This window comes from Acinonyx jubatus, chromosome D4 (genome assembly GCF_027475565.1).
Source record: "Acinonyx jubatus isolate Ajub_Pintada_27869175 chromosome D4, VMU_Ajub_asm_v1.0, whole genome shotgun sequence".
Classification (NCBI taxonomy): domain Eukaryota; kingdom Metazoa; phylum Chordata; class Mammalia; order Carnivora; family Felidae; genus Acinonyx; species Acinonyx jubatus.
Window position 1 is genome coordinate 845,153 of NC_069391.1, and position 15,513 is coordinate 860,665.

At 58.2% G+C, this 15,513-nt stretch overlaps 1 protein-coding gene across 1 annotated transcript; it reads left to right on the top strand.

Annotated features, from left to right (window-relative positions):
- The first annotated feature begins 886 nt into the window (after positions 1-886).
- On the top strand, positions 887-8,461 carry SAPCD2 (suppressor APC domain containing 2). The gene is made up of 6 exons (XM_027051026.2): positions 887-1,586; positions 4,021-4,133; positions 4,803-4,949; positions 5,323-5,430; positions 5,542-5,664; positions 5,738-8,461. Exons 1-6 carry the CDS (start codon positions 1,001-1,003, stop codon positions 5,864-5,866), a joined length of 1,206 nt encoding a protein of 401 aa, XP_026906827.2. The 5' UTR covers positions 887-1,000; the 3' UTR covers positions 5,867-8,461.
- Positions 8,462-15,513: the final 7,052 nt, after the last annotated feature.

Sequence of the window (15,513 nt, forward strand, 5' to 3'; positions counted from 1 at the left end):
GAAGAAAGTCACCTTACCGCCCTAGCAAGAGGACGTTCTCTTCTGGACAAGACCGCAGGCTAAGCCCCGGCCCCCTCCCAGACTGACCAGACAGAATGACTGGATGCTGGCTGGAAGTGACGCCGGGGCCACTGGGGACACAGGGCTGCCTGGCCGGGAGCGCCTGGGGAACCACTGGAGGAAGGGTCCGGCCAGGGGAAGAGGCTGGAGCAGAGGAGAGCTGGTCACCAGATGGGGATCTGGGGACACAGGAAAAAGTGGCTTTGTCCTGCAGTAGGCAGGAAAGGCCAGGCTACCCCCAGGGACAAGGGGAGGAGCCGGCAGCAGTGCGGACAGACAGGCCTCTGTAAGGGGAAGCGTCCTGCTGGCTGCAGCCCAGTCCTCTTGGGACTCTCCTGGCCAATGGGCCCCAGAGTCGAGGTGCCTGGGCCCGGGGACCCTCAGCGAAGAGTCCCCAGGGGAGTCAGACAGGGAAGGTGACTCCCAGAGAAGGTGTGCTCCCCATCCTTACCCCACGAGGCCACCTGGGGACAGGTTTTCGTAGGGCGCCGGGCCCCGCCCCTCCGAGAGGGCAGAGCCGCCGCGAGAGGGGGAGGGGGAGGAGAAAGGGGTCCGCTCGAGGCTCCGCCCGCCACCCGCGAGGCCCGGAGGAGGCCGAGTCGGGACCCCGCCCCCAGGCTAGTACCCGTGTCTCGGCGCACCCCCGGCCCCTCCCCGCACGGCGGCGGGAGCGCGCGGGGCGGGGCGGGGCCCTCGGCGGAAAAATCAAACCGGGCTGGCGGCCTCTCAGCCAATCCGGGAGCAGACGGGCCGGCTTCGGCCAATGGCTGCCGCGAATGCTAATGAGCGCTGACGCCACGAGAAGGGTCCATTCAAAAAGTCGCAGCTATTGTCGCGCCGGGTTGCGCGCGCCGGCCGGGCCCCGCCGTCGGGCCCCGGGGGGACGGAGCGCGGACGCCGCGGGGACCGAGCCCAGGACGGAGCCCGGCGGCGGCAGCCCATGGCCGGAGCCGCGATGGCCGAGCCGGGCCACGGGCCGCCCGCCGCGCCCGCGCCCGGCACGGAGGGGCTGCCGCGCGCCTTCCTGCAGAGCCTGCGCACGCTGTTCGACATCCTGGACGACCGGCGGCGCGGCTGCGTGCACCTGCGCGAGATCGAGTCCCGCTGGCAGGGCGCCGACGCGCGCGAGCTGCCCCGCGGCGTGCTCGAGGGCCTGCGCCAGGTGGCCCCGGCCAGCGGCTACCTGACCTTCGAGCGCTTCGTGGCCGGCCTGCGCACCTCGCTGCTGACCGCCGACGGCGGCCCGCGGAGCCAGGCGCGCGCCCCGGCCCGGGGAGGCTGCCCGGCGCGGCCCGGGGGTCAGCCGCCGCCGCCGCCGCGCCTGGTGTTCGCGCCGGCTGACGAGCCGCGGACGGTCCTGGAGAGGAAGCCCCTGCCCCTGGGCGCGCGGCCCCCGCCAGCCGTCCCCGGCGGCGCGGCCCGGAGCCTAGAGAAGCTGTGCGGACCCGCAGAGGCAGCGCCCGGTCCCGCGGAGCCCGAGCGGCCCCAGGGCGCGGCGCTGGAGCGGAGCCCGAGCGCGGACGCTGGTGAGTGCGGGGCGGCCCCCAGCCCCGCCTCGTAGCCGCCCCCCGCCGAACCCCCGCGACCGGCGCCTCAGGCCAGAGCCGCAGAGGCGCTGCGGCCCTTCTCCTACCGCGGGGGCCGGTAAGCGCCTGGAGGGAAAGCGGCCTCCTGGGTTCCCGGTGTGTTCAGGGGCCAGCCCCTCCCCCTCCACAGCGGGAGGCCATCGTAGGGCCCAGGGGCTGGTGGATGACTCCCAAACTCCACCAGGAAGCCACTGTACAGGCCTGAGCTGAGCACTGAGGACCCCTGCCCCACACCTGGGGCACTTAGACCCTCGGTCGTATCCGTGGTAACTGCCTAGGCAGAGTTTTCCTCTAGTGCAGAGGAGAGAGGGGCCCAGGCTGGGCGGGGCCCTCGCTGCCTTTTTGGGTTCTCAGTCCGGCAGCTCCGCTCAGACGGCTGGGCTTGCTGCCTCCACCACTGAGGCCAGGGCCGGCCGATGGGGCCCCGAAGGACCTGGCCTGGTTGCCAGGAAGAGCGAAGCGGTGGGTGAGTCTCCAGCCCAATCTTCAAGCCTGCAGGGGTGACACCAGGGAGAGACCCAGGCGCAGCCGCTGTGGATGGACGGCCGGCTGCTTGCCTAGCTTCCGGTCCAGTTGGCAGTGCTGGGAGATGGCTGAATGGCTCCCCTCTGGCGTGCCCCCCCCCTCCCCCCCCCCCCCCCCCCCCCCCGCCCCAGTGTCTTCCCTGGAAATAGCACCTGCACTATGGCTGGCGGCAGGGTCCAAACCCCTCAGCCCATTCAGCCTGCACCTGTGCACCACCTGGTGCAGGCCTCCCGCCCCCCCCCCCCCCCATGGCCGCTGCCAGCCCTTTCTATGCCTTCACTGCTCTGGCAGCTTCATCGGACCTCCACCCCAGCCTTGCCCATGTCCCCCAGCCCCATGACTGGTGCTTGGAGCCACAGTGGCTCCTGGCCTCCTTGGTGCAGCCGTCCAGAAGCCCACCCCAGGCTGGGGGCTCCCCCTGCTCCTCACTGCCCAACCACTCTGTCCCTGTGGTGTGGGCAGGAAGGGGGCACTTCTGAGTGCAGGGCTAGTGCTGTCCCTGTGGCTGCATGTAGTTGAAAATCAGCCATGGGACTGGGGTTTGGAGGCCTCAGACCTGCAGTCCTGCTCTGTCCGGGTGCCTGACACCACAGAACAGCTTTAGTCTCAGGCCAGGCTCTCACTGTCACCTTGTCCAGGCAGAGACCCAGACGAGAGGCATGGCATGTTTTGGCACTCCAAGCTCCCCCAGATTTCCAGGAAGAGAAAGCCCTCATACTCACAGAGCCCCCCGCTCCAGAGATCCAGGGGCCCCTTCCCTATCCCCTGCTGGAGCTCAGTGCACCCAGGCCTGCCCTGGCCCCCTTGGTGCAAGCTGCTAGCTCAGGCCCAGACGGGGACAGACAGGGCTGCGTCCGCCTGCTGGTCCCTCTGAACATCCAGCGTGCTGTCATCTGGGAATCTGGGAGCTGCCCCCACACCAAGCCCGGGGGTTCTGAGGTTCCATGCTCTCTAGCCTCCCTCTGCTGTATCTTCTGTGCCAGCCATGCAGCATGGGCAGGTTGGGACGTGAACTCTGGGCTGGCTCGGAGCCTGTCTGCCAGGGCCGGCTGGAGGCCTGCAGAGACCTGGTGCCAGCCCTGTGGACATGTTCCCTCCTTGCACCACCGCCCCCAGTGCAGGGGGCAGAGCCTGTGAGGCTGAGCCTGGTGTGGGGGAATAGGGCTTGGGAGCCAGGAGGGTGACCTTCTCCACACCCGCACCTTACTCTGCCTCGCGGGTTGCCCTGCACGTGCTCCCCATCCCCTGGGGAAGTCAGCTGGCTCCGATGGCTTTTCAGCCCCAAGCACACTCAGCTGCACACACTTCACCTGCACGGACTCCCGTCACCCCTGAAGGCCCCGGCAGACCCAGAGGGAGAAGCAGGGACGGCCAGAGGCCTGCTCACTCCCCCTGTACTTAGCAGCCCATGAGCCCCTGCAGTGTACTCGAAGCACCCTGGGCAGCGGGAGTGCAGAGAAGAACCGGGTAAAGCCCCTGCCCCAGGGCGCTTGTGCTGGGGCATGTGTGTGGGCGCACACATTTGTGTTGTGTGTACAGACAAGCAGCCTCAGCGGTCACACGGCCCTTACCAAGGGAGGGGTGAGGGGAGCTGGTGGGGATGGAGTGGGGAGCCAGCCGCCAGCCAGGCACAGAGGCAAGGTGTGTGCTACACTGGGCCGTTGCCCATGCCCCCCAGGATGGGTTGAGATGGGGAGGGCCCGTGCAGAGGCTCTGAGTTGCCCATGAACCCAGAGAGACATAGGCCTGGACACCCAGCTGTGCACCGCCAGGCTTGGGGTGGGGGACGTTGAGCTTGACTAGGCAGGCCTGGAAGTGACTGACCCAGGTCCTTGCTCCTCTGCGGCAGGTACAGCGGCCTGCAGGGCCCGGGAGCTAGGCATGGGTGATGCCCATCGGGCCCCCCGTGCCCGAGGGGAACGTCGGAGGCACACCATCACCAACGGCGTGGACTGTGACCTGGTGAGTGAGGGCTCTGGGGGATTCTCCACCTTGCCTGGGATAGGACTTGGCCCCCACGCTTGGTCTCCTGGACCACCTCTCTGCCTGGGAGGTGGCAGTCAAGCCTGGGTTCTGGGGGACCTATGGCTGGAATGTGAGTTAATTACAAACATCTGTCCCCGTGTCTGGGTTTGAATCCACTTGAGACGTGGCTCTAGACCACACGAAGAAGTCCTTTAGGGAGAAAGCAGCCTCCGTGCACCATGCAGTGGGCACGGCCCCTCCCCAGAACTGCCCCTGCACCAGCCGGCTTCACGAGGCTGTCCTTTGCCAAAACTGAGCCCGGCTCCCCCGCTGCGTGCTCGCCATTTGCTCCGAAGGAAGCTGCTGAGCTTGGGGGTGTCGCCTGCGTTCCTGTGGGGGAAGCCTGCGTGGAGGGGCCAAGAGAGGACAGCCCGCCCGCAAGGGGACAAACGGGGCGGTGCTTCCCAACACGGGCATGCGTAGGACTCACGCACAGGCGCGTGCGGCGGCAGAGCTGTGCTGGCGTGGCTGGCCTGCGCGGGCTGCGTCCGACTTGCGGGGCGTACGCCGTGTGTGTGTGTGTGTGTGTGTGTGTGTGTGTGTGTGTGTGTGTGCGCGCGCGCGCGCACGCACGCCATTCACACGTGTGTGTTGCCGCACGTGCAGCTGAAGCAGCTGAAGGAGCTGGAGCAGGAAAAGGAGGTGCTGATCCAGGGTCTGGAGATGATGGCCCGGGGCCGCGACTGGTACCAGCAACAGCTGCAGCGCGTGCAGGAGCGCCAGCGCCGCCTGGGCCGGAGCAGGGCCAGCACCGTGAGTAACGCCGCCGGGGACCGGGCTGTCCCCGTCCCTAGGCAGGGTGACCCCCCCTGCACCTGCAGGAACCACCCACCTAACCCCAGGCACCCCCAGGTAGGCACGGGATGCCCTATTCTGGGACACATCAGCCGTCCCTCCTCCCGGGGTGCTGGGACCCCCACCCCCACCCCCGACACACACACACACACACACACACACACACACACACACACTCACACCGTGATGTCCCCCACCGGCAACACCCGTAGGCTCCCTCTCTGCTCAAGCAGTAATTTGGGGAGACAAGAGTGCCACCTGTGAGGGCCCTTCTCAAGGCACGGTGGCTGGTCCTGCGCTCTGACCTTCCCCTTTTCTGCTTTCCTCTCAGGACCTTGGGACTGAGGGGAGCCCCCTCCCGCTGGGCCGGCTGCTGCCCAAGGTCCAGGAGGTAGCCCGGTGCCTGGGGGAACTGTTGGCCGCAGCCTGTGCTGGCAGGGTGAGTGCCCCCCCAGACCACCCAGCGCCCGCCTAGGGCCTGTGCCCATCTTGGCGCCACCCCTCACCCTTGTCCTGGAGGCTAGGCCTGCCTGACTGTGCCCTCCCGTAGGCTCTGCCCTCATTGTCCTCGGGGGCCCCGTGCCCAGCCCTGGCCCCCACCTCACCGTCAGCCCCAGGCTGGCAGCAGCAGACCATCCTCATGCTGAAAGAGCAGAACCGGCTCCTCACGCAGGTGAGGTGCGGGGAGGGGTGCAGGGTGGGGGCTGGAGGCCCGGGGTGCCCTGACCAACCTCCCGCCCGTCCAGGAGGTGACCGACAAGAGTGAGCGCATCACGCAGCTGGAGCAGGAGAAATCTGCCCTCATCAAGCAGCTGTTTGAAGCGCGCGCCCTCGGCCAGCAGGATGCTGGGCCCTTGGACTCCACCTTCATCTAGCCGGCCACGGGCATGGGCGCGGGGCTCTTAGGACCTGGCCTGGCAGTCAGCCTGGGCAGGTGCCTCCTTGAGCCCCACTTAGGCTAAAGACCACCTGACTGGCCTGGACACGGGTTTCTTCCTCTCTTCCAGCCGGGGATCCCCCACAGCGCCCCCCCATCCCCAACCCAGGTGGGGCCAGCAGGCAGGCTGTGCCCCGGAATGTCTTGTGGCTCCAGATACGGACTCGGTCTTGGCCTGGGGGGCTAAACCGGGGTGGGGCTTCATTGTGTTGTCACAGCCTGAAGCTGCTCCAGCGGCTGTCAGTGGTCAGCGGGGGACTCCCCCTCGTGTTTACCTGGTCTCTGACAGCCCTGGGCAGCCCGGCTTTGTGGCAGGCCTGTCCTCTCTGACCCGGGGTCTCGGGAAAAGACAGTGGTTTCCCCTGGCCTGCACTTCCGACCATAGCCAGCAGAGGGGCCTCACACACAGTAGCCAAGAGCTGCCTTGGAGCTGCCGCTGGGGGTTTCCTCCCGGGTCTGAGTCAGGGTCCCTGAGGGGGGCTGGAACACCTGGAGGCCTAACGGGTGATTGGGCGCAGGAGCCCCAGGTCTAGGGGCTGGCTGTCCTTCAGCCGGGAGCACATGGAGGAGAAAAGGGGTGGTTTCTAGTAGTGGGGTCTGCCTGTGTCTGGTTTTGGGGGAGAGTGATCAGAGTTCATGCCTGGGCTGAGGCTGGCCTGCTTGCCCCTCCTCACAGATCCCAGACCCTAAAACAACTCGGGCCAGCTGTCACTCCTCCTTGCCAAAACTAAGCCCCATGGAGCGACCTGTGACCCAGGCTCAGGGCCTTGGGCCCGCCAGACACCCCAGCCAGGGCAGGATGTGGTCACCAGGGTTGCTCTGGTGTGCCCCTGTCCTGGGGAGGGCCCTGTCCCCAGGAGTGATGTCCGCATGGGCCTCCCGGATGTGCCCCAGGGTTCCTCATAGACCAAGCGCCCCCACCAGGACCTACCCCACATGATTCGGGGCTGGACAGTCCAGCTCCCACCTCCGGTCTTTGCAAATGCTCTTCTGTCTCCTGGAACACCCTCCCCCCCGCTTCACCCGGCTTGCTCCTACCCAGCCCTCCAGGATGGAGTGAAGGACCGCCCAGAGGCCGGAACAGTGAAGGTGGCAGCCTCTGGGCGGGCGGGCTCGGCAGCGGTGACCTCTGGGGCGTCCGCCACGCCCGGGGGTTCTGCGTTCCCTGTGCTGCCTTCACGTGACTCGGGGGGCAGGAGGTGGCGCGTTGTCCGCCCCAGGCGTCTTCTAGCCGGAGACCTTCCGCAGAGCGTGCCCCTCCAGCTGAGGGAGACGTGGAGTCGGCAGGCAACTCGGATAGAAACCCCTCGTCCTTGGGGCTCTGTGTGGGGTGAACAAACGTGTCCTCTCTGCAGTCTGACGTCAGGCAACCTGTGGGGCGCTAGAGGCCTCAGGGGAGACTTTTAAGCGGTCCTAGTCTGCTGGCAGAAGCCAAACCCTGCTCGGCAAAGCGCCGGTGACATTTGGGGCCAAGTAAGTGTTGACGGGGGAGGGGCTGTCCCCTCCTGTGTGACGCTGACCGCCCTGGCTGCTGTCCACGCACTCGGTTCTGACAACCAAAATATCTCAAGACGTGCCAAGGCCTGGTGGCGGTAGAACGCTGTCCCTGCCTGAGGATCCTGTCCCAGAGGAGACCGTAACTTCACTTGGTCTTAAGGGTTCTCAGAGGTCAAGTTCCAAGGAAAATGAGCATCTCCAAGTTAGATTTTTTTGCAAACACTGTGAGGAGCCTCCACGGCGAGCCAGCAGAAACCACCGATTCTGCAGACGGTTCAGACAGTGGAGCGATCAGAGAATATAAGATAATTTTTATTCATCTAAAGAAATAAAAAGGATTCTTGAAAATATGAACAAGAAAGAGTCCTCATACTTTCTTACTCTGTGAAAGTATAGTCTATAAAGGTGAGCAGTAAAGCCTAAAAAAAGAAACTTAAAAATAAAAATTGAAATTTAAAACTCAAGTGGACTAAACTTGAGATGAAAATGCTAGTGAAAAACGAGCTTAGGAAATGATCCAGAACGCAGCCCAGAGACTCAGACCGGAAGCACAAATGAGAGGGGGCGTCCTGGAGGGCAGAGGGAGAGGGTCACCCATCTGGTTGCATTTCCTAAGAGAGGACGAGGAAGGAGGCACGGTATATGAAGATAAACTAGCTTAAAGTTTCCCAGAGTTGTCTGAAAACCTCAATCCTCAGGTCCAGAAATCCCAACAACTGCCAGCCAGGCTGAATGGGAAGAAACGCACATTTTCTCTTACAAGATCACGAAGGAGCCGAGACGAAACCAGTGGCCTCCAGGGGAAGTGCCATCAGAGTTGGAGGGTAGCGGCTTTGATGGCCAAGACGTAGACTCGCTGCCCTCCAAGGCCAGACCCAGAGAAACTCAAGAATGAGGGCAAAATAAAAACACTTCAGAAATAGTTGAAAGTTTACCACCGATAGGACTTCACGAAAGGGCAATCTGGAGGAAGGACTTCAGAAAAAAGGCAGAAGTCAAGAAGGAACCCTAAATAAGGATGAGTTTTCTCCTGCTGCAGAACAAATTAGCTTCAAGCTCAGTGGTTTAAAGCAAGAGTTATTGTCATTTTCTAAATGTTTACTTAGCATGAGAGGAGAAGGGGGGAGAGAGAGAGAGAAGCCCAAGCAGGCCCCGCACTGCCAGCGCACAGCCCAACACGGGGCTTGAACTCACGATGAACCGTGAGATCGTGACCTGAGCTGAAACCACGAGTCGGACTCTTAACTGACGCCCCCAAATCTATAGTTCCTTTCTTGCCATTTCTGTGGGTGAGGAGCTCAGGAGCAGTTGCACTGCCCAGTTCTGGCTTGGAGCCTTCTGGGCCGCCATCTCCGACGGGCCCGCTTCCAAGAAGGCGCCCTCGTGGGCTGTTGGCGGAGCACCTCCGGGCTCGTCACCTCCAGCGTCCTCACATCACTGCAGCTGCACCAGAGCGGAGACCCAGGAGAAGCAACAGTGAGGGAGCCACGTGCCTGTGAGGACCTGGGCTCAGGAGTCCCGAGTCACACCCTCGTTTCACTTAACTTTGTTCGTTAGAAGCCAGTCCTCAGTCCAGTCCTTTCTCAAAGGGGTGGGAGGGGAATCAGGCACCACCTTTTCAAGGAAAGAGAATCAAATAATCTGTGCACATTTGACAGTGCTTGAGTTGTTCGAAGAAGGGACAAGATACCGCTCTAAATTTTATTTAGTGTGTCTTGAAATAACTGGGAGAGCCAGGGACAACACCTTCCCAAGAAGGGAGGTGCAGGCGGACAGGGTGAGAAAAGGAAAAAAAAGTTCGATCTTTAAGAAAAAGCAAAAAACCCCAAAACACAATAAGGTGATAGAGCTACATCGGTAATCACAACATAGGTGGATGGATTAAACTCTAATAATTGACAGATTGCAGTTTTACGAACTCGGATAGCTGTTTTAAGAGACAGACCTAAAATATGGCGTCAAAAAAAAAAAAAAAAAAAGAAAAAGAAAGCTTGAGTGGTTGTGTTAATATAAAACAAAACATTTTAAAGCAAAAGACATTGCTAGTGATGAAGAGAGTAACTAATGATAAGAAGCTTGGGGCACCTGGGTGGCTCAGTCAGTTGAGCGTCTGACTTTAGCTCAGGTCATGATCTCACGGTCCGTGAGTTCGAGCCCCGCGTCGGGCTCTGTGCTGACAGCTCGGAGCCTGGAGCCTGCTTCGGATTCTGTGTCTCCCTCTCTCTGCCCCTCCCCTGCTCATGCTCTGTCTTGCTGTCTCTCTCTCCTAAACATTAAACAATAAAATAAGAAAACAACGACAGTGAGCTGAGCTGTTACACCCCAATCAGAATAGCTAAAACGAAAACTAGTGATAACACCATATGCTGGTGAAGATGTGGAGAAATAATCGCTCGTATGTTATTGGTGGGAGTGCCAAGTGACATAGCCGCTCCGGAAGAGACTTTGGGAGTTCCTTTAAAAACTAAAATTAACACGCGGCACCTGGGTGGCTCAGTGGGTTGAGTGTCTGACTCTTGATTTCAGCTCAGGTCGTGATCCCAGGGCTGTGAAGTTCAGTGTTGGGCTCTGTGCTGAGCACAGAGCCTGCTTGGGATTGTCTCTGTCTCCCTCACCATCTGCCTCTCCCCCACTCATGCTTCCTGTCTCATTTTCAAATAATAATAATAATATAGAATACCATATATGATGGTTTGTTAATTTTATGTGTCAACTTAGCTGGGGTATGGTGCCCACCCGTTGGTCAAACACCTATTTACATATGGCTGTGAAGGTATGCATTAGATATGTTTAGGATTTACATAAAGCAGATCGCTCTGCATAATGTGGGTGGGCCACATCTAATCAGTTTAAGGCCTTCGACCCCCCCCAAAGAGGAAAGGATTCTGCATCTGGAGACGCTCTTTGGACTCAAGACTGCAACGCTGACCCTCCCTTGAGTCTCCAGCCAGCTGCCCTGCCCTGCAGGCTTCACACTTGCCAGCAATTACTTTCTTGGGCATTTATCCCAGGACAGTGAAGACATTTTCATGCAGGAACATGTGTTCATAACAGCCTTACTGGTAATAGCCCCAAACTAGAAACTACACAAGTGTCTTTCTCTAGGTGATTAACCGAACAGAGTAGATTCACCCACACCCTGGAATACGATTCAGCCATAAAAGGAAGGAGCCATTGCTGTGCTCAACGATGTGGGTGAACTTCAAGGAAGTTGCTGAGTGGTAAAAGCCAATCTCAGAAGGAGAGGTTGTACCTGATCCGTTTACACAACAGTTGTGAAGTAACACAATTACAAAGGCTGAGAACTCATATGGGTGTGGCTAGAAAGGGGTAGCATGGGAGCGTCTCGTGAAGGTCAGTTGAGTTACTTGCTGGTGGTACACACGGCTGTGAGTGTGATAAGACTACAGAGAGCCACATGTGTGCACATGCACAGACACGTAAGTGCATGTAAAACGGGGAATAGGGGGGCGCCTGGGTGGCTCAGGTGGTAAGTGTCCTGATTCCAGCTCAGGTCATGATCTCACGGCTCATGTGTTCAAGCCCCACATTGGGCTTGGTGCTGATGGTGCACAGCCTGCTTGGGATTCTCTGTCTCTCCCTCTCTCTCTGCCCCGTCTGCACATTGTTTCTCAAAATGAATAAATGAATCTTAAAAAAAAAAAAAAACACAAAACACAAAACAAATGAAATGCCCACCTAGGGCACTGGGGAAAAGATACAAAGGATTTCCGTGCACATCTGGACTAAATTCTTCTATTAACTCAAGCTATAAATGGATATATGTCAAGACTTGTCAGAACAGTAAAAAAAAAGAATTGTTGAACCTACCATCACAGTTGGAAATTTAATATACATCCCTAATAATTGGTAGGCTGTGGTAGTTTTGAACACTACTAATAATTTGATGTCAAGGGCAGAATTAGATTAACGTGTTAGTCTTACTAACTGGAGAACACACATTCTTTTCAGGCACACGCGGAACAGGTCTAACTATTTACGACCACATGCTGGGGAAAAAGCCAGCCCGACAAATGTCAGAATATATTTGAGGATGGCTCTCAGACAGACCTTGCGCTCTAATCGGGATGCAGGGAAGTTCCAAGTCAACACCAAAAAGGGAACCAGAAAGAGCCCAGACTTCTGGATATTGAAATACACACACCTAAACAACTCATGTGTCAGATAAGAAAGTCCAATGAAAGTAGAAAAAATTGACCTAAATGGAAGCGAAAAGCATACAGCAGCCAACATAGACAAGAGGGAGATGTATCCAGACACTTAGATACTCACATCAGGAGAGAAGAAGGCTAGTCAGTACTGAACTGGGCATTGAATTTCAGAATTTCAGAAGCCGGAAAAAGACCTAGCAGGATAAATAACAAAGCATATGGAAGGAAGAAATTATACTTAGTTTTTAGTGAACATTTACTACATACTTGCTAATTTTCTCGATACTGGGGAACAGACAACTGAAACAGACACAAAAATTCCTGCTCACATAATACGCTCAAGGTGGAGTGAAAGAGACGGGAGTACAAATCAGCGAAACAGAAAACAGGTCTCAGAGAGAACATCGCTGAAGGGGAATGCTTGGCTGAGAAGACAGACACCTGGCCAGAGGAGTCATCCGGGGCGGACATAAATGCTAGAAACAACATGACCTGTGCGGGGCAGGAATTAGGCAGATACTAACAGCTCGTGCCTGTCTGCTTGAAGTGGATATGTTGCAGGAAAAACTCCAGGCCTGCGTGCTCCTACAGGCAAGTTCTCAAGGAACAGATAATGCAAATGCGATGTAACTTTTTCCAGAGGTTTGCGATGCTAATAGAACCCTGATGGTCGGACCGAAGAGGGACTTCACAGGAAAGGACAAGTACAGTCTAACTCACTGTTAATCTTCAGAATAGAACTGTCACAGGGCGGGCGGGGGGTGCAGGGGGGTGGGGTGGGCTTAGCTGGTGGAGCATTTCGGCTCAGGTCATGGTCCCAGGGTTTCTGGGATCAAACCCCGCATTGGGCTCTGTGCTGAGCAAAAGGAATAAAATTGTGAGTTATTTTGCGAACCACGGGAAAGCCATAGGCACATCCAACGGGAAGGAGAGGATGTTGTGTTATAGAGACGCTGGAAGCTGGGAGGCGTTTTTCTGAACCCACGTCCACTGGAGAGAAGCAGGGGGTCGGGGTGACGGCCACTGGTGAGCGGCGGGGGGGGGGGGGGGGCGGGCTTCTTGCAGGAGAGGCGGTGCATCTGTCCCCGGCGGGGCGGGAACCGGGATTCTTTCCCAAGGACACTCTTCCGTGGAGGCTGCGCTGGGGACTCCTTCCCGATGGCGCAGCGCCCCCTTCTGGCTGCGTTAGCGCGGTTTCTCCAGGAATGTGCCCACGCAACGGGTGCTTACATTCAGGGCCGCTTGCGGTTGAAATACCGACAGGGTTTTTCAAGGAACTTGGTAAGCTGGTTCGAGAGATTTCTGTGGAGGAGCTCAGGGCTCCAGCCAAAGAATCAGGGAGAGGGGACGTTCCTCCCAGAGATCGAGACGCCTAGCGCTCCCTGGGTGAATGCCCTGTGGCGTGGGCATGGGCCCGTGTCTGCAGACCCGCCGGGGGCCAGGCACGCCCCGCCCGTCAGGGCAGAAAGGCCAGCCCACGGGATACAAGGCCCGGACGACCGGTTCCCCAGGCAGGAGAACGAGAATCGGAACCCCTTCCTCTCACCCTCCACAAAAAACACATCCAGGTGGATCAGACTCACAATCAGCAGGACGCTAAAACCTTTCGATTTTTTCCCCGAAGTTAATTCACTTACTTTGAGAGAGGCAGAGACGGTGTGAGTGGGGGAGAGGCAGAGAAAGAGAATCCCAAGCAGGCTCTGCGCGGTCAGCATAGAGCCTGACGTGGGGCTGGAACCCATGAACCGTGCGATCATGACCTGAGCCAAAACCAAGAGCCTACGCTTAACGGACTGAGCCCCCCAGGCGCCCCTCGAACAAAGCCTTTACAAAGCGAGTTAGGAGAACATCTTACGACCTCCCGGCAGACTACTCACACGAGACCCCATAGGAGCAGAAAAGCAACACATCTGGACTAATTCAGAGTTTCCACGACTTTGCTGCCAGGATGAACGTTCAGAGTCTACATAAAGAATGCCTGCAAGTGAATGCAAAAACATAAACAATCTCTAAAAAAAGCAATAAGGGCCTGAACAGGCACTTGCACAGCAGACAGGAAAAACACCCCGTCTCTCCAGAAACACAGGAAGCGCCACAGAAATCTCGAGGGTCCATGTTCACCAGCTTCTCACAAACCGCCAAGTTGTGACGTCAATTCCAAACGTCATCGGAGAGGACGCAGGGGAACCAACACTGTGTGTCTGGTCTTGGGAGTGCCGGATGGCGCCCTCATTTTGAAAACAATGTAGTGTTTGCTGGGGATGCTCACACACATGCATACAACCACCCACTTGTTCCTAGGAAGTTCCCCCAGGGAAATGCGTGCAAATGCAAATGCAAAAAACAAAAAAAAAAACAAAAAAAAAAAAACCAGCCTGGAGCTAGAGACCCCTGCGTGCTCGTGCTCACGCTCATGCTCATGCACTCGGATGATGACGTGCAGGCTTCAGGGGAGCCAGGCCAGAAAACGGTGCAGCAACCACAATAAACCAACCACAACTTCAGAGGTCTACGTGGACGGACCTCAGAAGTCACCTGAGCGAAAGAAGCAAGTTACAGAACCATCTGTGCAGCACGTAAACATAAACTGCGGTCCAGCACCAGGAAACGCAACAGATATATTTATTTAGGGGGAAAAATATATATGAACGCAAATGCGTGGGTAAGTGGAACACTATAGAGAGAAATATGAGACTAACGAACGTAAAACCCAAGAGAGTGCGTGGCTCTGACTGGGGCCACGGAGGGGTCTTTGATGTACCCGTTCCCCTCTTGTGTGTTTGTTTGTTTTTTAATAGGTTTCACGCCCAGCGAGGAGCCCTGTGCGGGGCATAGGACCCATGACCCTGAGAAAAAGACCTGGGCTGAGATCACAAGCCGGATGCTTAACCCACTGAGCCGCCCAGGCGCCCCCGTGTTGTTAGTCTTCCCACCGTGCACAATTGCCCCACCTGCTCTCCTGTGTGTCTGCTGTGCCTCACAAGGCGCCACAGCCTTTTCCCCTTCCCGGGGTCCCTTTGGTAAATCCGCTGTCCTCAGGACAGGTGGTGGGTGGGCCTCCCCTGTGCCCACACCGTGCGGTTCAGGAGCACCCCTAGCTCACTGTGCATGCACGGATCCTGGTGCACAAGTGTTTGCTGAATGACTGAATGAGCACGTGAAGAAAGGGAGCAGTGAGTTGTGAACGTGAATGAAGGGAAGGGTCACCAAAGCGGACTCTGGATGTGGCCGGAAGGGGGAGCCAGAGCCCTAAAGGCCAATCACAAGAAGAATCATGGCTTACAGGCCCCACCAGGGAAAGATGCGCACTACCTCTCCTATGGGAAACCCACCCCCTGAAACTCACCAGTGGCCGTCACTCTGAAATCTCGCTTTTCTCCAGTGGACGTGGGTTCAGAATAACCCCTTCCTCCGTCTCCTCCATAAAACAGCATCCTCTCCTTTCTTTGTCAGATCTCTGCCTGTAGTTTTGCTGGAGTTTGTAAATGCCCAACTGCGATTCTGTCATTCCCAAACACACCAATTTTTGCTAGTCAAATAGACTGTCTTATTTTTCAGGTGAACAGAGTGAAGGGCCTTTACCGGTTAAGAGGTTTCAGCCATAAGACGCGGCGCCTCCCAACGGGGAGACTGAGGCAGGCATAGCCAAGATGTCCGTGGGCCTCAGCAAGGGTCCGCGACCTGGGAGGTCTGGATCCCTCCGGCTGCACCTCTCTGCAAAGGCATTCCTCTGCCAGGACCCAGGGCCAGGCCACATGTAGCACATCTGGAGCCCTCCTCCCCCCCCCCCCCAGTCACCCCTAGGTTCCCAGAGGCCCCTCCCATGGTGAGTTCCTGCCAGGAGCCCCCTTTCGTGCCCCCCAGCCCACCTCCCACTCAGGAAGGACGTCTCTGCACCAAGGAGGGAGGTTGCGGC

What these genes read in the sequence shown, in the direction of transcription:
- SAPCD2 (XM_027051026.2), top strand. Translation starts at nt 1,001, where the DNA reads ATGGCCGGAGCCGCGATGGCCGAGCCGGGCCACGGGCCGCCCGCCGCG. An exon ending in GCCGGAGCAGGGCCAGCACC is followed by an intron (nt 4,950 to 5,322) that starts GTGAGTAACGCC and finishes CTTTCCTCTCAG; the next exon opens with GACCTTGGGACTGAGGGGAG. An exon ending in CCGCAGCCTGTGCTGGCAGG is followed by an intron (nt 5,431 to 5,541) that starts GTGAGTGCCCCC and finishes GCCCTCCCGTAG; the next exon opens with GCTCTGCCCTCATTGTCCTC.